The 22,240-nt window shown below is 31.2% G+C and overlaps 1 protein-coding gene across 2 annotated transcripts; it reads right to left on the bottom strand.

The window, feature by feature from the left end:
- Window positions 1-1,950: 1,950 nt before the first annotated feature.
- On the bottom strand, window positions 1,951-21,546 carry LOC133205600 (nonsense-mediated mRNA decay factor SMG8-like). Of its 2 annotated transcripts, XM_061341436.1 has the most exons (23): window positions 21,466-21,546; window positions 21,018-21,138; window positions 20,816-20,851; window positions 20,435-20,557; window positions 18,773-18,856; window positions 18,573-18,640; window positions 18,299-18,467; window positions 16,638-16,726; window positions 16,288-16,421; window positions 15,018-15,035; window positions 13,093-13,295; window positions 12,352-12,491; window positions 12,156-12,243; window positions 9,388-9,543; window positions 8,739-8,879; window positions 7,578-7,800; window positions 6,751-7,167; window positions 6,290-6,448; window positions 5,926-6,063; window positions 4,399-4,520; window positions 4,242-4,303; window positions 2,511-2,690; window positions 1,951-2,146 (listed from the first exon to the last, which is right to left on the bottom strand). In XM_061341436.1, the coding sequence occupies exons 1-23, from the start codon at window positions 21,531-21,533 to the stop codon at window positions 2,029-2,031; spliced, it is 3,057 nt and encodes a 1,018-aa protein (XP_061197420.1). In that variant the 5' UTR covers window positions 21,534-21,546; the 3' UTR covers window positions 1,951-2,028. The 2 variants fall into 2 exon arrangements, with proteins under 2 accessions (XP_061197420.1, XP_061197421.1); XM_061341437.1 differs by lacking the exon at window positions 15,018-15,035.
- Between the last annotated feature and the right edge of the window lie 694 nt (window positions 21,547-22,240).

Raw genomic sequence — 22,240 nt, 5'->3', positions numbered from 1 at the left:
CTTTTTTATTTGCGAGTAGACATCTAGATGCATAAAAATTATTCTATCTTTGCTTTGGATCAAAAAGAATATGAAAAAATGTGACCAAAAAAGTCTGAGTTTTAAGGAGTTCATGTTAGGATTAAGCCAAAATCGATATACATGTACGCCCAAAGTAAGTCACGTTTTGGCTGCTGATCGCTAAAATAATTGATCATTGCTACAATGATATCTTCTTTATCCAAACAGGAAACAAAACCCAAAAAGGATGTTTGGAAATTTCCTGCCATATCAATTTTGGCACATGGATATAATACATTTCACTGTTATACATAATAATGTTCTAAAATTTCCTGGAAACAAGATTTCAGCTAAAGAGTATGCAGAATGTATACATAGACATCCCTGGTCTGTATTTTACAACAGTCCACTTGAGGTAAAATTTCATCTGCATTATAACTTTTCAAGTGTGAACTAGAACTGTCCATAATGGACAAATACCCCCCACTGGGTTTTCCAGAAAAGATGCCAAGTCACAAAATATTACATGTATAATTGATCATAATATTTTTGTAACGATTAAATAAGGAGAAGCCTAATAAGAGATCAATAATAGAAATTATTGTTACATTGTTTTTAATTACATTTATTAATTAATTAATTATTATATTTATAATTATTGTTTATTATAAATTATATTTTTAAATTATTGTTGTTTAATTATATTGTTTTTATTAGATTGAAAAAATAAATTGCATTTGTCATCTTTGTGAGACGTTACACTTTGCAATTTGTTTGTTGAAAAAGAATAAAAAAAATATCATATACGATATCAAATTAATCGATAACTTTATACCAAATTCATTTTTAAAATAAGACTGGTCATCCAGTAACTACATGTATGTAATTAAATTTGACAGCTAGACTATAAATAACAGTTAAGAGAGTTAGAGAACAGAGATCTTTAATTCTTCTGCCCATTTCCCAGAAGATATAGAAAACACCTGCTAGATTAGAGATGCTCTAACAGCTTCCCACTCTGAACTCATTAATTAATCTTCAACTGGATGCATGTCCACTCATTACTCCCAAAGGACAAATGGATTTACACTATCTGCTGTGTAATGAGTATGTAGTTCAATAGACAATGCATGTATACGTCATTCTGTTGAAAACAAAGCTTTTGTTTTAATTTGTTACAAAGTTTTATATAATGAAAAAAAAAAGAAGAAAGAACCGTGTTATCTTGATGCAACTTTTTTAAATAAGGTTACTGTTAACTCTTAGATTTGTATGGATTATCTACCAAAAAACTTTTTTTTTAATTTTTGGTGATTTTTTGAGTTTTAATGAGTAGTTTTAAGCTGCAATTCACATTTTTATAAAGATGTACCAACTGGCAGTTCTAGATTCTAAGTCTCAAACCTACACGAACTCAAAATGACTTAGTCAATAAAAATGAAGAAAAAAAACCACCTGTAAAATGCCGAAAAATTATCAAATCATAATGAAAATACCAGGTGCACACCTTCATATAGTGAAGAATGAAATGTACAAATTTTCATACAAATCCATGAAATAATCTCCTAGAAAAGGTCTGGACAAAATCACGTCTACAGATGGATGGACAGACAACATGCTGATTCCAATATCCCCCCCTCCAAAACTTCGTTTGTGGGGAAGAGGGGGTATAAAAATTGCATTTATTTTTGCGAGGTTGTTGATTTGTTATTCAGTCAAGTTGGAGAACAGAAAGCATACCAAAAACTAAAGCAAATAAATTACACCATAGATACAATAGATTTGTTTCTGCTTACAAAGACCAAGACTACCATACTGCAATAACTCAGTTGTGACAGTAAAAACAAATTCTTTCCCAGTTTCTTATCTAAATACTTCTGTTCTAACTACTTTGGAATGAGGCATCATCAAAGATTACTTTATAGGATAAAAATGAATCATCAACCACAATTATTTGTACACACATTTATTGCACCCTGAAACAGTCATACAGCACACATCCATCAAGCACTAATCAAGACGAATGACTCATGGACTTTTGTTCAGGTCTCTGAAGCTGAAAACTCCCTTCAGCATTCGACAGAACTGCATGTGCTGGGAGTCTGTTGGTATGGTATAGGGTCCATGGTCACCCATGTAAATATGTCTGGTGTCATTAAGGAAAACATTAAATATGTAACACAACACATTACCCTAGATTTTAAGCTTAACACCATTAACTGTCACTCCCACAACTAAGCAGGCATTTTCTATGCAATTAGAATAACATAATTAGAATAATAATTATATAACACTTATAAAAATTATTTATACATTTTAATGAGGATTTGCTATCCTACAGGCTAAGAGTTTTTAAATGTATTATTTTAATTATAAGACTGATTTTAATTAAATGAAATAATTATCAAACTTATGAAAAGTAGGCCAAGAAGGAGATTGTCAGCTGCAAGTTCAATACACATATGTTAAATTGCAGACAAATAAAGATATCTTGATCAAATGAAGGATACGGAAGTCTTACGACCCAGAGAGTTCCAGCAGGCAGTTCTACAGGGTTTTCTGTTCCCATAGTGAAGACTGGACAAGGCGGGGCTGAGGGCTGAATATTGGGGTCAACTGTTACTCTTACTGGTCCCTCTGGAGTGGATACATACACCCTCATCAGTTGTGCTACATATCCCTTTGTGCTTCTGAAAAGATACAGGAATTATTTAAGCTTTGCCACACCATCCCTGAACACAATCTGCAGCCACTCTCATGAAAATTACAAAATCAAAAATATGACATTTATAAGAGATAGTTCTGTCAATTCAATGACAAAGTCTTTAAAAAGAATAATTAATTTGCTGTTTGTTTATCTGTTTTGTTAAAAAAAAATTCAATTAATATCAATGAGTTGGTGTCTATCTTTTTTATATAAATGCATAAAAGGAAATAAGGTCAAAGCTGTTTTGTAAAGGACTGCAACTGTGATGAACTTTTGTACTGGAGTAAGGAGAATTTTTTTTTCTTAAGAAGTTGAAAAAAAGAAATTAAATTTCACCACCACAACAAATCAATATGAATAAAGAGCGAGAAAACAAGACATTGTCAATTGTCTTCAAATCTGTCATAATTGATTGACCAAACTATATGTGTATAAAATATCACATTTGTTTATTTCAATCAAAAGCCTGAAGGACTTCAAAAGCAACTCACCAAAGAATTTTTAAATTTACTTAAAGTCTAAGCTTGTGAATATACAAATAAGATTAAATTGTGGCATACATTGTGGCAAAAATATCAACATTTGGAGTGGGGAACCGAATACACCAGTCTGAATTTGAAAGGGTCTGAATTTACCTGACACCTCCGAAAGTAAACAAAGTTCAAGGGTGTTAAATCTTAACTCTGAACTGAAGATCTTAAAAAGGCTTCATTTCAGTATTATTCAATCAAAATGCCTCTATTAATCAATATATAAGCATTGTTTCTTCATGTCTTGAATGTATTAAGTTTACAACTTGTACTCAACAATGGGATCAGATAAGTTTTTTTTTAAAAATGATATGGTAGCTTAATCTCAGCGAGTTTCGTCGAGACTAAAAATTTTGGCCTCTCGTAAGAGACGTCTGTCCAAAATTTTTATCTGGGCGAATCTCGCTGAGATTAATGGTAGCTTAGCTCTTACAAAAGGAAACAGCATAAATATGTCATCAGTTCATTTGAGATCCATCAGTAAGTTTAAATCATGGAAGTTCAAAATATATTTTTTCTTTTGAAGTTCTTATTAAATATAGATTATTTTAATTTTTATCTTAAGAAATAAGCATTTCTTCAAAGTTTTATTGAAAAAGTTAAGGACGTTTTAGTCTAGCGGAGGAAATTGCCTAAATAACTGAATGCTGAGGTAAAAAGGAATTATTTCTGCATGAATACTAGATGCTCCGCAAGCTAAAGCTTGATGTCATGATAATACATTTTAACAAGTAGTATTACATATCAAGGGGGATATTTAAAATCACACTGTTAAAGAGCTCTCAAATAACCTTTACACAGATGTTTACTATTGAATATTTATTTTTCTATTTGTCAACGTAATTAAGCAAAAAATTAAACCTTCTTGGTACATGAGTCTTTCACAGCTGATGGTTTTAAAAAGTAGTACTGTTCCATCCTACTAAAACAATTTCCAACAGCTGAGTTCCAGAGAAATGTTAACATCAAAGTTTAAACTCCCTTTTCCATATACCTAAGCTTACCTGCACTGAGGACATGGACAATACAATGGCATATCCAAGCTGACTAATTTGGTGGCATTATCCTGCAAAAATAAAATTCACAACACTTATAAAAATATTATTGTATATTTCTATAGCAATTATAACATCCAATGAGAATGCTGACATCACATCTGACCTTGACTGTGCTGGAACTGGAAACCTTAATGACCTTCTCGGGACCGCTACAGAAAAAACGGTGTCCTCGAGGACACTCATATTCATCTCCTAGGTAGATCCTCAAATTGACTTCTCCAACCTCTACAAAATAAATCTATTGACAGATTATTAAAATTTCACATTCATAGGAAATATAGTACATGTGCATATGTATATATATATATATATATATATATATATATATATATATATATATATATATAAATATATATATATATATATATATATATATATATATATATATATATATATATATATATATATATATATATACAGAAAGCACAAAGAAATTCACTTTTACAAGGATAGCCACTTCCGCCCCAGCCCGGGATTGAACTCTCGACCTACGGAATCTGTCTCCTAGCAGTACAGGAACAGTGCACTAGACCGCTCGGCTATCTAGGCAAGTCAAAAAACTTGCTTTTGATGCCGATGGAATTCTCGCGGCGCTACCCTACACTACACAGTCAATGAGAATGAAAGTGAGATACAGTTATTTGGACATTAGTATTATTAGAGGATCGTTACCAATACACGTTGTAACGAAATTAATTTTTATTTATACAGCACATTTACAACAACTCTTAAACTAACATAACTGCCCTAAGTGAAGAAATATTAATATATATATATACATATATATATATATATATATATATATATATATATATATATATATATGTACAAATGGACTTTTTGATACTTATCAATTTATATTTCAAAACCATTCATACAAGTGATACACACAATTGAACACATACATGTACACTGTACACTGTATATCAAAGAACAAGGTTCACTTAGGGCCTTTTTTGGCCCTGTGAATTTCAGAAAAACTGAAATTGCTTGGTTTTAGTTGGCAATACATTAAATATCATTTAGATCTTTGGTGACTGCGTATCTATCAAAAATTACGTAATTTTCTGGCTAGTCAATGCATTATGACGTCATGAAATGCGTCATTTTCCTCATATCCTGAAAAATTCTACAAAAACAGCCAATTTTTAAAGCCATTTTTTGATATTTAATATAGAGCGCAACCTCTGATCTAAAATATGCAACTATCAAATGATAGAACTATTTCTGAGGATTACAAAACATGTTTTATTTTTTAGATCAGAGGGTGCGCTCATATTATTTCTCTTCTGTGAAAGTACCCTAATATACTTGTTTTCCTTAAAATTCAAGAACATTGCAATTCCATGAAGCCTGTTTTCCAAGACCTTGGCTTTAAGAAGAAAATTTTTAATAGGAAATGAAAGTACTAAGTCTCTACTTTACCTTGATATTTAAAATGGAAGATAAACTGTTAGTCAATAAATTGGTATATCTACAGGGCCATTTTATGCATAAAGTGAAGCTAGCTCTTTAATAAATAAAAAATATGGACTTATAGTTCATTGTGCATAAATGCTTATTAAATGCTTCGAATCCTGCTGGTGTACTGATGTGAGTGCACCAGCTTATCCATACATTACAGTAATACCTTTATTGCTCTTTTTCTGTTTTCCTTTCCTTGACGTTGTTTCCCCTATTGATGGCCACTTGTCCTTTTCTGCCTTTACCGTAATATCCCATGGTAATAGAAAATTACTTCCATGTAAAAATCCTGGCAAATCTAATCCTGAAAATCAATTGTCTGGATTTCAAAAACTGATAAAATACATTGGAATTTCAGGTCAAGGATACCCTAACACAAAATACCTTCTAAAAACAAAGAGTCACATTTGGATTTTCATCAAATGCTCAATAAAAATGTCAAAATCCTATCACTTCATTCACTTGTTGTATTCTACAACTCACTTTCAAAATCCTCAACAATTATTACTTCGAATTCCTTCTTACAATACCTGAATTATGATTATACATGCTGGATTTTCCCAGACAACAAATGTTCCAGGAGGGAAACATTGGGAGGAGATGTGGGGGAGAATCTGAGTGAATCATTCCATACAGGTACTCTGTGGTGGAATGCTGCCTCATAGTGCCTGCCTCGTCGAGCTCTACAACTGTTAACACAAAATAAATATTATTCATCCCAGTGAGAGTTATCTCTCTTATTAGAGGGTCAATAAACCCTAAACAATAAATATTAATCAAAGTTTCACTTCCACCTATTCAATACAAAGTTATAACAATTTATAAATTAACATTTATAAATTAACATTCTTTTTTTCTTGGACATTACTTAATAAGTATCTAATCTGCATTCTTATTCCCTTCATCAATCAAGTTTTGTTTTCTTTTGGTGGACAAACAACATATTGTTAGTGACATGTTATAACACCAGACATTTAAATAATTGACAAACCTTTCTTAAGAACGGATTTTCCTAATTGAACTTCTTCTTTCTGTGATGATTCTAAATCTGCTTTTTGAGAATTAATTGTTATCTCTGGCTCCGTCCTCTGGGAGCTTGGATCCTGCTTGGGTGAGCTGGGCATGATATCCACTTCCTGTTTAGGTGACCCTTCTTCCTCCTTTTGAGATTCATCCACTTCCTGTCTTATTCCACTTCCTTCCTCTTTATCAGGACTCTGTTCAGCATCTTCCAGATGATCCTCATCCTCTTCTTCCACTACATCCACACTGTGTGCTCCACCTGACCCTTCCTCATGTTCATCTGTCCCACCCTCCTGGTCACTCTGGTGACTTGTGTAATGGTCAGTGGTACTTATTCCACTGTGATGATCCTGATGAGGGAGAAATTCACTTCCACCAGATTGACCTGTCAAAGTATAAATTGAAAATCTTGTTTGTCCCTTGAATAAAAATGTTCTTCACTAAGCTACAGTGTTCACTAAGAGATACATGCAATGAGTTACTCATTTACAATCTGAAGGTGCATGATAACTCTAAAGCAAGGTCATTTGCTCAAAACCTTAATCCTCTGCTTATGCTGAGGTATCTGATTCTGTATTATACTGCTCAGTGGTGCCCTACAAAGCATTAATCCAGAAGAATGGATGAGTTGCCCTTAATCCACAAGAACCACATTGTCTAAGGAACACCCTTTTTAGAATTTCCCCTAAATCTATTTTTCATGAAATTTTCATAAAAATTACATATGAAAACACTACTCTGACTTTTTCTACAACCATAACATGAGGAATCAACTGTGTTGAACAGAATTCTTACCTAAACTGAGTGCCAGACTAAGACTACCCATCCCAGTGACTATATCATGCTTGAGGGTGTCTTTTTGAATTACACTTTCTTTCTTTTCTTCTCGACTGGGAGCCCGCTTAACCAGGCTGGCCTTGGCATCAGATGTGCTGGGTTTAAATATGGGTAAGTCTATATGCTCCAGCTCTCCACAACAAGATGCTTCCAAGGCATCAAAGAAATCAAAATTGGCATACTACAATTTAGAACAATGTAATTCATCAATTCTTAAACAAATTACACACATACTATTTCTGATGTTTTATCTTCCCTTTTTCATGATTGTGTAAAGTAAAGCATGTTTATAGCAAGGTGCTAGAGATGGATTTTTTTTATTCATAATAAACACCACTTCAAAATATGCTTTAAAATTTATCATCAACATAATGTATCCTTTTGGTTCTGGCTGAAACATAAGGCCACAAAAAATTACGAGGAATGAAATATAGGTGTGAATTCATAATAAGCATGATCGCTACATGTATAACCATCTGTATGTACATGTACATATTAACACGATTCTATTGATATATCCTAAAGGCTGGTACATTATTTGATTAGAGATGATAAAATACTGAAGTGGAAATAAATATGTTCCATTTAAAAGAATCTCATCTCATTTCATTTGATATATGTGCTCTGCACCACATTGCACTAGATTCAGTACAGTTGTATCTTGCAACTAATATAACTGACAAATTCTGTCACAGTTGTCAAAAATTGGTCAAGATGCCTGGTCTTGAGCTTGTGAAAATTTATACAATAAGAATTTTACTCACATGATATGTAACCATACCTGTACAACTACAATTTTTTTTTTACATGAAAATAATGCTGAAGATGCTCTTTCATAAATCTTGTACATATAATTGCACAATATGTCTTTTTTGTACATGTAATGTTACATGTGCCTGTACAAGTCACCTTTGATACATATACAAAGAATTGTTTGAACTATCATTTATAAACAAAAATCCACTCTTCAGCTGAAAATACCCAAGTTCAATTTGGTAATACTTGAAAGACTTAAGAATTGAATTTCTTACACTGCTATGTAAATTTCATCACTTGTTTATCTGCATGACATTGTATACATTCTGTGTACCCTGATCACCAAAATATACTTTATAGTACCTTATGGTCAAATGGGTCCTCTTTGTCTGCTTGCTTTCTGCCACAGTTACAAGCAGCTTTTGTCTTCAGCTGACTAGAGTGAGTCATTATGGGTAGATGTCTATTTTCATCAGTTTCTGGGTCATCTGGAAGTCTGTGCAGCTATAAATTCATACACCATACAATTCATCACTGATTTGATTTTAATAGTCAAACAAGATGTAAAATTCACTGAATTTTAAATTGTTAAAATTAATATTCACTTTTATTTACTGGGACAAAGAAAACCATTAGAAATAAGAATTTGTTGCTTTAAACTTTTTAAAATTTTAGTACAAAATATACTGATAAAGATGAATGAAAAATTATAGTCCAGGCAGTACATATACATATGGGAAACAAATACTATGATTTTTATTTCAATAGAGATCTTCAATGTATATCCTTTAAAATTTTCAAAGAAGCATATCTTGTTAAAAAAAATTCCAAAATTACATCTCAATAAGTAAGTGACGAAACTAGGATCTATAAATATACATGTAATGTTTGAAAATGCATCAAACATATAAAAATATTCAAAAGTCAATGCCCCATGACCTTCATGTACAAATTCTTTTAAATATATCTACATTATACATAAAAACAAAAAGAGAACAACTCCACTACTTACAGGATTGACACAGTGGTTAGACAAGATACTGATTTCCTCACACAGCTGTCGGCCATTTCTCCAGAACTTTTCACAGGACTGCTCCAGTTGTTTGAGATACTTGTCACATGCTGGTCCCCTGGCAAATTGGTGGAATACTCTCTGAGCCTGGGCTAACTGAGAACAAGAGATGAAACACTTCAATCTAAATAATATTGTGTAGATACATGTACACACTGTAGATCAGGAAATTTTCACAAATGTCATACCTTATTTTTGTGAGATAGTAATTTGGTATTCTTAAGCAAGAAAAAATTCTCACAGATTTTTATTTTTGTGGTATATAATCTTAAATAATAAAAATATGCATAAGAATGAAATTTTCATGAGCAGATGGTCTAGTGTATAATCACACAAAAATAAAGTTCACAAGAACAAAAAGTAACTTACAGTACATCTGTGTTGCAAGTGTGAGGCTAAAAATTTGATTGCCACACTTTATATTGTTCTTGAAACATTTGTTAAAATTCACTATTTATGATACGATATTACAAAATTCACTATATATGTTAATCCAAAGTAATAAAATTAGGGAATAACTACCTTCTAATTTGGTTTTTGCAACCATTAATAATGATTTAACGGTCGCAAACTGAGTTTTACCGGCGACCCGTAAGCAGAAAATCAGCATTAACGGTCGCAAATACCAAATTAGAAGATAGTTATTCTCATTCTAATGCAATTTATGGATTTTGTTTGATGTTTACATCTTATTTTGTTCAGTTTTGTTATATGAAATATGTCACGGAACCTTGTGTTTTTACATTGATTTATTGTGACGTCACAATCAAAAGCTTTCACTCTCCTTAAGGTATGTCACTCGTCAGCTTTTAAGAAAAGTTTGGTCAGAACCTTTGACTTCAAAACTATTCATTACAATTCAGTTTTTATAACATATATTTGAATTAAACAATGCAAATTATACAATATTCAATTTAAAAACTGCTCACAAAGTCAGAAAGAAACAAGATTTATGGGAGACTATTTTTTGTGGTGGAAGGATATTTAGAAGAAAATTCTTCAAATCTACACATTTGTTATAATTAATATCTTCAAGCTTGGAACTTTATCCCCAAAAATTTTTACTCAGAGAATATTTTCCATTATTATATGCTAGAAATATTAGATATAGGTTTCAATGTATATTTTTAGAAATTTTAGAATTCACTCAACAGACTTTGCCAAGAAATGAAAATATACTAAAGAAGTCAAGATAAAATTTACACAGTTTTTTGCCCGAAAATCGCATATTTGGATCAATATCTCAAAATTTGCATCACTGACCCGAACTTTTTCTTTCATTATTTTAAACTATGCAGTACTTCAAACCAAACAGCACTAAAGTCATAAAAAGTTTGATACAAGAAAATATTTTATTGCCTATTTAGATTTTTAATACCCTAAATTTGATACTTTTTTAGTGCAAAAAGGTCACACAATGATTTATGCGCAATAATTTGCATGATTTGTTCAATGATATATATTATTTAAACTATTTTAGGTAAAATAAGATTCTATATATTGCCATGATTACATCTAATAAAATACATGTATGATAAAGATTAAAGTGATTAACCAAAGAATTAAAATTTAAGTGCAAAAAGGTCAAATTAATTGTACCGTTGCTCAGTAAGATGCACACTGACCCCTAATTTTCTTTGTGATTTTGAGTCATCCTAAATGAGTACTTATCTAAAATATACTTCTCAAAAAATCCTTGATATAATTAATTTCACGAGTGACATACCTTAATGATTGTTTTACTGCCTCTAACACTTGTGCATTGGTCAATCAAAATGTGTTTTACAAAACAGTTGCATTAGAATGACCTTTTTTCAACAGACCAACAATGATTTAATGTCATTTCTGAAGTCAGTTAGGTATTGTAAATTGTTTACTGACATGAATAATTGTGTGATGATATGAAGTAGGTGGTTTTGTACATGTGTATGCATCAAAACTAAATAAATATGAAAAATAAATATATGCTTTTCATAAAATATAACATTTTCAATTAGAATACTAAAGTGTAAAAATACTTGAACTTCATCTTAAACTCTTGAGTACCATGGACATGTCAAAGTGAGTTAAAAGTCCCAACACTTTTCCTATCTGTATAATAACCCATGGCCGTAGGAACCGGGGGGGGGGGGGCACGGGGGGGCTGTGCCCCCCCAATAATTTTGCCGATATATAGATTACTATAGTATACATAAATACTATAAGCTTGTGCCCTCTCAATAAAACCGCCTAATGACCTTTTTTTTTTTTTTTTTTTTTTTTTTTTTTTTTTTTTTTTTTTTTTTGCTTGTCAAGGAATATTTGGTAGTTGACTTTTTTTTTTTTTTTTTTGCTTGTCAGAAAAAAATTTGGTAGTGCCCCCTCAACTGTCAACTGAAAAATGTTTGGCTGTGCCCCCCCCAAACTGAAATTGCTTCCTACAGGCCTGTAACCTCGATATCTCAATTCATTTGATATGATTCTTTTTCTCAAACCCATGGGCTTTGATATATTGAGTTTTGACTGTATAATGAATAACCATCTAGTTTTTTGGTCTATGGGGAGAATACATTTAAGTCAATTGGATCCCAGGGTAATATCATAAATCCTTCAGTATATGAATGTCTTCAAATGGTATATGTCTACAAAGTTGTTTTGAGATCACATACTATATTGGTAGTGCATAATGGTGGTGAAGCGAAGTACATTATGTACATGAATCAATTTACCTTTGATAAATGGAAATTTGTTACATAGTGGGTTGGTAGACTTTCTTGGTATGCAGCTTCAGCAAGGGGTAGAACTTTATTACAGCGACTACAAAATTTTATACAAATAATAAAAATTCTTAATTAACAATGTGAGAAACAGATAGTAATATCTTTAGCCTCCATGTACATGTATAATATGAGACAAATGTCTTACTTTTCAGAGAATCTTATATCTGTCTCCAGTAGTGATTTAAGGGTATTTAAATGAGCCTGGGCTTTTCCATCAATGGAATCTCCAAAATAGAATTGATAGAGCCTGTCAGCCACCATAAACCAGGTCTGTGCTGTTACTGTCTGAAAGAAAAAGAGCTGCAGCTGTAGTCTCAATTGGAAATAATTTAATTACTTGAATGAACAGATCTTGTTAAGGACATACGCAACGTAGTTTGAACTTTATTGTCTTTTTCCCTGGAGTTGAAGAGTTCCCATACTTAAAGGAATCGAGTGCTACATTTAATGTCTATATATGCTGTTGTACACTTCTTCTAGAATAAGTCTGGATAAACAAAACATCTAGAATATATGTTTAGTAATTTTTGTATATTTTTCTTTGAATTATACAAGAATTTTCATTTATTGATATCTTTTCAAAACCCCTGGTAATGCCTGCTGATTTTTTGTCTACGAACATCCGATGGTACTATAATCTTAAATTAAGAATATCTTGAAAAATTATCAGTAGGTAAGGTACGTTGCGTATGTCCTTAAGAAGTAAAAATACCTGTCACCTAGTAAAACACATGACACTGTGTCATAAAACCAAAATCAACTTTCATCTTCCAACATATTTTTTCTTTCAAAACATTCCATTTCTTCTACCAAATCATGGCACTCCACTAGTAGTGCAACTTAGTTACCTTAATCTAAATCCCTCATGAAGGAAATTCATACAGACCTCAAATAAAGAAGGAACTGGATTTCTCCCAACATTATCATCAAAACCCCTCCCTAAGGCCATCTCAATGTGTTGCCATAGAAACTCTTTGAAGCTGTTGCCTCCTTTTGAATGTGCAGTTGTGGATGATGACCTTGACCCTGACGATCCATTACCCTGATTGACCTTTCTATTACTTTGATAACTACGACTCCTTGGTGAATCTGAGATAAAAAAAAAAAAGGATACTGGTAGGTAATGTAAGAAATTACTTATAAAATTTCATTAATATTTATAAGGTATATACTCACACCTACAAGTTACCTGCAGATTGTTCAAGATTGGTGGCAAAATGAAAATTATCAAACATTCATGAAAAGAAATGCAAAAAAGCTGCCAAAGTTATCATACACATAATATGATACAATGGCATGTATATAATATATACATGTATAGCTATAGGTGTTGAAAGAATCAAGAAAAAAAGATTTCTAGCTATCAACAAAAAAAATGAATCTTAGATGTTTAAATAATTATCTGGTAATCATTGGCTTAAATGGAAGAGTTATTTCTCTTGTATCAAAGGTTCAATTGTGCATTTTTTTTTTAAATCATGGCTACCAGGTCACTTGAAATTCACAATTAGAACTACACATAAATTCATATTATTTCAAATTTGCCTCCTGGTGAAAAAATATACATTTAAAACAACATAAAATTTGCAAATAAACTACAACTTTTATACCATACATTTCACAATATGAATGTGATACATGTACAGAACATAATTATTCTTCAAGTGATTCACAATTATATATCAATTGTAATTTTTTTTTAACACATTTTCCTTCTCTTGTTTTCCTAATGCTGTGTTCATCAAGATATGTATTTCATTTTTGAAAAGTCAATGGAGGTATGAGGTGAGTCTATTTACAATTGGATGTATTCTAAATTTCCATCTTTCTAATTATAAGTTTACAATGTGCTGTGCTATTGACAGTCAGACTCATCCAAGCAGTACCAAATTAAATTACAGCTGCTTGGGCAGAGAAAATACATGCAAAATTGGCAACTCTATTTGCAACAGCATGAATTCAACTTTATAAATTTTATATCACCACCTTACAAATTACACAATTGATTTAAGTGCTCTCATTAAAATTCTTACATATTACGAAGGAAACAGAAAGTGTATAATGGATCACATACATTTCTAGAAAATTTACTTTTCTGGACGACTGAATATAGGTATGCAAAAGCTGAAACACTAAGGAGCAGATGAACTTCATATCTTCAAAAAATAATGACACATCATGAATTACTGGTTAGGGAGACATATCTCTCTACCCATGACTTGAAGTTAAGAAATGAGCAAAGATAAGAAACACGCTCGGGTAATGATATACTTAGAATAATCTAACTGTGTCTTGGGACAAGCCCTCACCACAATTAAACCTGGTTTGTAGGACAATATCATTTTAACGATAGAACATTATATCTAGTATAGTACATAAAAATGATCTTAATTAAATTTCATAGCATGTTGAAATGTTGAATATAATGAACATGGATTAATGTTAGTGAAAGAAGATCTGCAAGGTTAACTATAGTTGAAAAAAAAAAAAAATTCCTGAGCATGTTGACATTTGCCAGATACCAAATATCAAATCAACTGGCAAAGCCTGCACCAGTAGTTGATTTTCTAATTAATGTAATGTCCCTCTGTCATGTTAATTACAAATACAAACTTTTAAACAAGAATCAATTTTGATGAAAAAGTGAAGTTAACTTGAGACTTGAAAAAAAAATTATGTATCTGTTTCCATGCAAACAACATAAATAAGATATACTGCACATGCACAATGTAATAGAAAAAATTATTTAAAATTTACAGTGCATCTAATTGCTTAACTTAAAAGAACAAATTACATGAGTGTAAGAATTACCTGTTTCTCGTAAGAAAACTGCAATGTACCACAAATGTTTCTTAAATATATATACAAAAATGTCTGTTAATTATCCCGATCTCAAATTATTAGCAATAAAACTTTGTCTAAATCCCATTGGTAGGCATTCTAATATATCTAAAGTACAAAAGTACATTCTGGTGTAAATGATGCTTCAAACCTTTAATTTAAAATAAAATGGCCTCTAAAAAGTTCCTAAAATGTAAATAATCTTTAAATGAAGATCCATAGAAATACAATCTGTATTCATCAAAATAAACACTCTTTCCTTATTTTGGCCTCACTCAAACATTTTTATCTGAAAAGAATGAATCTGAAAACTGAAAAAAAATAAATCACACATACTGCACTGTAAATAAACCCTTTTGTGCTCTTTGAAAAAAATTCTGAATGCTTTAGCAAAAAATTCCATTTTTAGATATGTACTTTAATGAAGATGTACATGTAGATCTTAAACATATTGTTCAAAATATCAGAGAATTTACCAGATTTGGGGAACCATTATATCTTGTGTTAAGAGGAGGGTGAGATTCTGTATTATTCTATTTCCTGTACATTATATGACAATCACTCAAATACATGTAAATTTATAAAGGATACTAATCTACTAAATGTATCAGTGAGGTTTTCTTTGGTATGTTTTAAGAACTGTCTAGCATGCCACATGACACAATTAAAATAAAAAGCCTGCATGAACTTGAAAAGTAACATCATGCTCTTAGACATCTAGTAGTTAGCTACAAATGTAATTTGAAGAGAGACCCCGTGAGTGCTCTGATTACTTACTGGGATATGTACAATATACACAAAAATATTCAAAGAACAGTTTAACACCTTTGAGAAATCTTTTCACCATATTTTATGTTACAAAAAGAAATAAATACAAATGTATCTGAAATGTTTTGCATTAAGTTAATTAAAGTAAAAAAGAAATATGTACATGTACAGTGAAACTTGTCTAATCTGGATGTTGTGTATTCCGAAACCTTGCCAAATACGATGTAATCTTTAAGTGCCTTTCAATAAATTTAATTGCTAATATTCTTGTCTAATCTGGAATGTTGTCTAATCCGGCCAACTTCTTTGGAATAGGTGGTGTTTGGATTAGACAAGTTTTACTGTATAATAGGAATAATTTACTTTTAAAGGACACACAATTCAAAAACTATCTAAAATTTTTTTTAAAAAATAGGTTACAATTTATACACATTTACACTAATTATCATGTCAGTAGTAATATTTATCTTACCAGAATCCTTGACGATTGTGCTATTCAAACGCAGCTGTTCCAGATAGTATGCCACTGGGTCTGTAACCTCTGACCTTTCAGTATGGACATACACAAACTCCTGATTGGCTGGTACAGCAAATAGTGAGTTGTTGCTGTACAAAAAAATGTGCTTGAGAATTGAGCACACTTACTCAAGAAAAAATATTAATGACATTTGAAATCAGTAATTTTTTTTAACTTTCAAAGTTTATCATTCCAGCCAATTGGCTGTATGAATAAATAACATAAATATTTTATTATTTTCAGTTTTGATTTAGCTGTAAAATACTTTAGATTTAAGAATTATTCAGAACAACAATTATTCTAACCTGATATTTGTAATAACTCTAGATTTTCTCAGTATTCTGTAGATTTGGTCTTCTATGGCATGTTGTAATTTTTTGATGGGGGAACCTTTCTAAAATGGTAATAATTATAACTTTAAAATAGAAATTACTGACAGGAATAACAGTACTTACCCTGCTGTTTGAATATAGTGAAAGGCCATTTGATTTTAGGGAAAAAAAGTTCCTTTTATTAGATCCATGTGGGGTTTGAAAGATTCCATATGTAGTTCAGATTCAACTTTAGATATGCAAGACTTCCTTATGTTTCAGTTATAAGTAACATAAGTACCAAAACATTGGTCATAAGTGTGTAAGGAATTGCAATTTTAGTTGATGGTATCCCTCAATCAGGGTCTATAATTTCTTCATGTTTTATATAATGAATCTCTCTCAGAAATTAATATTTGGTCACTCATCTGGAAAATGTTTATATATTATCTGAATCATTATTACTAATATGCAATTCCTGATTCAATATACATTGTACGTGTATAGACAAGTTTGTTCAACGTTAATTGCAGGCAAGCTCCGAGACAGATATAAATATTTGGAAATCTTACTGCACAGCTTCAGGCCATAGCTAATCATTATGCAAGAGAGTTTTTTTTCTCCAATTTTTTGTAATGTAGAAGAAATTCCAGTGACTGTGCAGGCTTAATTTTTAAATGAAACCCCTTCAAAGTGACCCTGGTGCCAAAGACTTAAATTTCAAAACCCTATTGCATATCTACATGTAGTACATGTATTACATGACCATGCCAATCATATGCTTAAATGATAGGGATTGGTATTGCCATAACGTTTGTTTCATAATAAATCATGATTTTTTTTCCCAAAAATATCAAGATAATATCATTTTACAAGCAATTTTTGCTTAGATTTCAAATGAATTTCCATAATTTTTTTTAAACAAATACATGTTTAATGCGAAAAATATAACTTCATTGTTTTCATTTTTATTTACACATTAATAAAGCATGTTTCAATGTTAGGATGTCATTGTTTTACCGTTTTGCAACATATTTTACAATTCTGGTAAATGTATTTCAAGGTTTGAACCAAAAAATTAATTATTTCCAGAATTTACTATTACATAGTAATACATACTAATTAGACTATCACAATGTGTATTGGGCAATAAAAAATCATAATATACAGGTTTATTGATTAAATCCCTACTAAATAAATTTTTAAGTACAGTCAAATCTCGTTATCTTGAACTCGATGGGACCGAGGAAAAACTTCGAGATATCCAATGATTCGAGATATCGAGGGTAAAATACTTAAAGAATAAGTGGTTGGGACTTCCAAATCACTTCGACATATAAATGGTATTCAAGATATCGGTGTTCGAGATACCGAAGTTCAACTGTACCTCTAAAATTATAAAAATGACAAGAAAGAGTGATGGACAGACAAAGATAACAACAACATAATAAAACTCTCTTTAGAAAGTGAAAATGTAATTCAGATTGCTCAAAAGTTGAGGAAAAAATTGATAACTCTTTGTGTAACAGATAATATAGAAATTCATATCAGATCAAATTTATACATGTATAGTACATGTATTACCTGATTTCATGCCCAATTATTTCATAATTTTAAAAAGTAATGTGAAATTCATGAATAAAGGACATAAATACCAATAATCTCCCTTTAGTTCCAGATTCTGAGTCCTCTGTACTGGATTCAAAACAGCAGGACTCAAAGATAAACAGTACTCGGGGGGAACATGGTCTTCCATTGTAGGACCAGTCTTTGGAGATTGGCAGTCCATGGAGCTGATCAGAAACACTGTGCTGTAACTTAAGCCTGAAATGTTAATGATATAATTCCATTGTTTCCACCAAAGAATGTAAAATACAGCTTAAGCATGCAAAAATCCATCTTTCCCTGGTGCTAAAAAAAAACCTTTACCTAATACTGTCTAGGGTTCTAAACAGTCTCACAAAAGTAACATCGAATGTGCTTCCTGGATGAGATAACTGAAACATATTAAAAATTACCATGAAACTGCAAATTCTTTGTATAAGATAAGACAAGCTAAATTTCTTTGTGGAATTTTAAAATATTTATGAAAATGGTAGTGTGTGCAAAGACATTAGAACAAAACATACCAATAATAGATGAGAAACTCCAAACATCCATAAGAGTGTTTTAGCTATTCTAAATTCTTCTTTCTGCCACAGGAAGAAAAAATCCTGTCACAAAGAAATTTCAGAGTACGTAATATTATATTAAAACCATTTTAGAGACATTTTCCATGGAAAAAAAAATACTAAATACATGTATTTATTAATTATTTTAAAAGAAGACACTAATATATTCAAAGTCAGACATGAAATACATGTAGACATTAAAGGGTTTTTATCACGTCTCAAATTTTTTTGATATGACAAAGCTTACATGTTATTTAAATCATATGTTTAAAATTCTTTGTTAGAAAATTAATATTTTTGATGTTTCAGCAATTCAAAGTTTGAATTTCTCAATATGCATATTTAGATTGCCGATGTTACGCGCCATTGCTCTGACGTCATAGGTGTCAATCCTGGTCAAGCGAAGTACTTATTGTGTATACAAAAGGGCTCATTTGTTAGAAAATAATTAAGTGATAATTGGATAGTTGAAAGCTAGTAAGGTATAATTTGTGGCTTTAGGATGCACAAATGTGCAAAAGAAAGGTTTTAGGAAGATTTTTTTTTACATTTCCTGGACTTGGTTGAGAGATGAAACAGGAGCCTTTTTCTGCAAACACTACGGCGTTTAACTCCATTCAGAAAAATCATTTATGCCCTATCACGAATTGTAGTATGAAATATTTTAAGGAAAAGATACCTTTTTTTAAAAAAAAAAGTAAATGACCAACATGCAATTTTTAAAAGTCGCACAGAATCTAGGCTTAGTAGGAATGTTGTGAACTTCGTAATGACATATGGCACCATTGAAGAAGTGTCATTTCTAGTACTGACATGATATTCAGTGCTGGAACAGATAGAAAATATGCAGCATTTATTTATATATAAGTAATTTTAAAAATGAAGGAGAATTTAAAATTCCCATATTTATAAATATTTACAAAGTTAAACTTATTAAGTAATATTCATTAAATTTAGTCGAAGTCCCAAGTTGTAAATGGCTTCGTCTTCAGTGACCTCTCCATATTTTCTGGTTATTTCTTTCTGCTAGACGTTCATACATAAAAGATTGACCGTCCCTAACCAAAGGAACATGGTTGATGTCAAAATTTCAACCGGATATATTGAGTAGTCTATTTATTGAACGTAAAAATCTATTCAATTTATTTTCTTTTATGATAAGCTTAACGAGTACTAATCGGCCATTGACACCTATGAAGTCTATTTATTTAACGTTAAAATCTAGTACCACGTGACCCCTATCTAATTAGTGGAGATCTTTACATCGAAAACCCTATATTACGGGTGTTTTATCACATAATTACGCCCGTTTTTAAATTATTTCACAATTAAACAATAATTATATGTTTCAAGAATATAATAGTGTTTCATTTTTAAGAAATTTAGATATGTGATAAAAACCCTTTAACATGCTCATGTATGATGAATGTGAATTAAGACATAAAAAGCTTTTACAAGTTCAGAAAAACTATGTAAAATTCATAATTTCTTCTTGGAGAGAGAAGAAATTAAATTTGCTTTCAAAATTAGTTTAATAAAAGAAAGAAATTTTTAGAATGATAAACAGTGATAAATATCCGATTCAAGAAATTGAAATGACAGCTCGGCAGCAGTACTTACTTTTGATGATTTTTCTGAAACCAGTCTCTGACAAAGAGAAGCAACTCTGTAAACATCATTTAGAGACCTTAGATGTAAAAAGATGACCTGATTCTCTACATCATAGAAACACTCCACATCTCCCTAGAAAAAAGTAAGGAAAGAATGCAGTAAATGTTGTGATATTATGGCAGTGTAGTTATGTAAAATCATGAGGCATGTTTTTTGCAATATTCAAGCTTTTTGATAAAAACCAAAACTATGAATTAAAATTAAATTGCAGAACAATTATTGCTTGCATTTTATAATATGTTTCTAATTGTTCAAGTCAAAAATAAAAAAAAAATGGGGCTAAAATGGACATACAGTATTAGAAAAAAAATATGAAACCTCAAAGTGTACCTTAGTAATAGTATCATCTACTTCTTTTGGGATACACTAAAAATGAAATTCTCTGATCATTAATAAACAGAAGTTAAGTATTGTACTTTAATACTATGTAGGTTGCTGTTGGCAAACTACATGTACTCTCTCTAAAGCTCTCTAATTCTCTCTAAATCTAAAAAAAAACCTTCATCATTTGAAATAATTTCCTCCCAGTTACCTTGAAAACATCCCTGTCCAAAATATGATTGAGTGCTGATGCTTTGGAGGCATTAGTATGGTACGCACTCTTGCCAATGACAGATATTACACAAACCTTACTTTCCGAATTTGGTACACTCCTGTGAAATAAGAAGTCGACTGTCAATAGGTTGAGCAAGAATAAAAAGTAAACTATGACTGCAGTATTTACATTAAATGAAATCAAATTTATTTACTTCTTCGAGATTGGTTATTTCAAACTCTATAAATATCAATGCACACGTTATATTTCACTACTGGATTTTGAAATGGTTTTTATTATGTATATTTATGAGACCTATGTGATGTCGTTAGATTTTGTTGAAAAAAAGAAACACAGAGGTATGATAATTATTATTACATAGCTGTTACAAACTTATTGGTAATCCAATCAGTGTTTATTTAAAAATACATAAGAGAACACTTACAATGCATCAAAATCGGGTGGAAATACAAACTTGTCTGTGAAACTGAAAGCTGACATTTTTGCCACCATTCGTTACTTCTTGGTCATTTCCGTTAATTTACAGTGAAAAGGTCTGAGGGGTAACGAACTATTTTATAGACTACGATCCCGATCTCATTTGGCAGTCATTTCTGACAATTCTATCGTGACAATGATATCGTCAGTCCAAATATCCAGCTTAGCCGAATCTCAGTCGAAATTAACCCCCACCACTATTGTGACTACTTTTCTTCTTAACCCTTTTTTGTGGTTACCCTCTATCCCATCTGTTTTTCATACATGTAGCGGCCTATATTCGTTTTTTGCAGTGTTTTGTTTCTGCATGTTTATTTCTTCGACTGCCCTCACTTTCTTAAACAATGCAATATGCATGGTTGCTAAGTGTAAAAAACAAAAATAATATACAAAAACAGTATATACGTTTATTTCTGCCTATCATATTCATGTATATAGGTTACCATACAAGATAACAAAAATAACATGATGACACGTACATGTAAAATTATCGATATGTTAACATACAATAATTAATATAATAGTTCTTTCAAAAACAACTGATTGTGCCAGGATGTGACATATAACACTTGCATTTCATGGCCGTAGGAACCGGGGCCATGAGAGGGTCTTGTCCCTCCCAATCAATAATTGTGCCGATATATAGAATACTATAGAAACATACATGTATATGTACACGCTGTAGCTATACTATTTGCTTGTGCCCCTCAATAATATAACGT

Source organism: Saccostrea echinata, unplaced genomic scaffold, assembly GCF_033153115.1.
Source record: "Saccostrea echinata isolate AGI-Se365-2 ecotype Australia unplaced genomic scaffold, CSIRO_AGI_Sech_v1 ptg000054l, whole genome shotgun sequence".
Taxonomy (NCBI): domain Eukaryota; kingdom Metazoa; phylum Mollusca; class Bivalvia; order Ostreida; family Ostreidae; genus Saccostrea; species Saccostrea echinata.
Note: the sequence above shows the minus strand (reverse complement) of the source record. Positions and strands in the feature narration are given on the sequence as shown.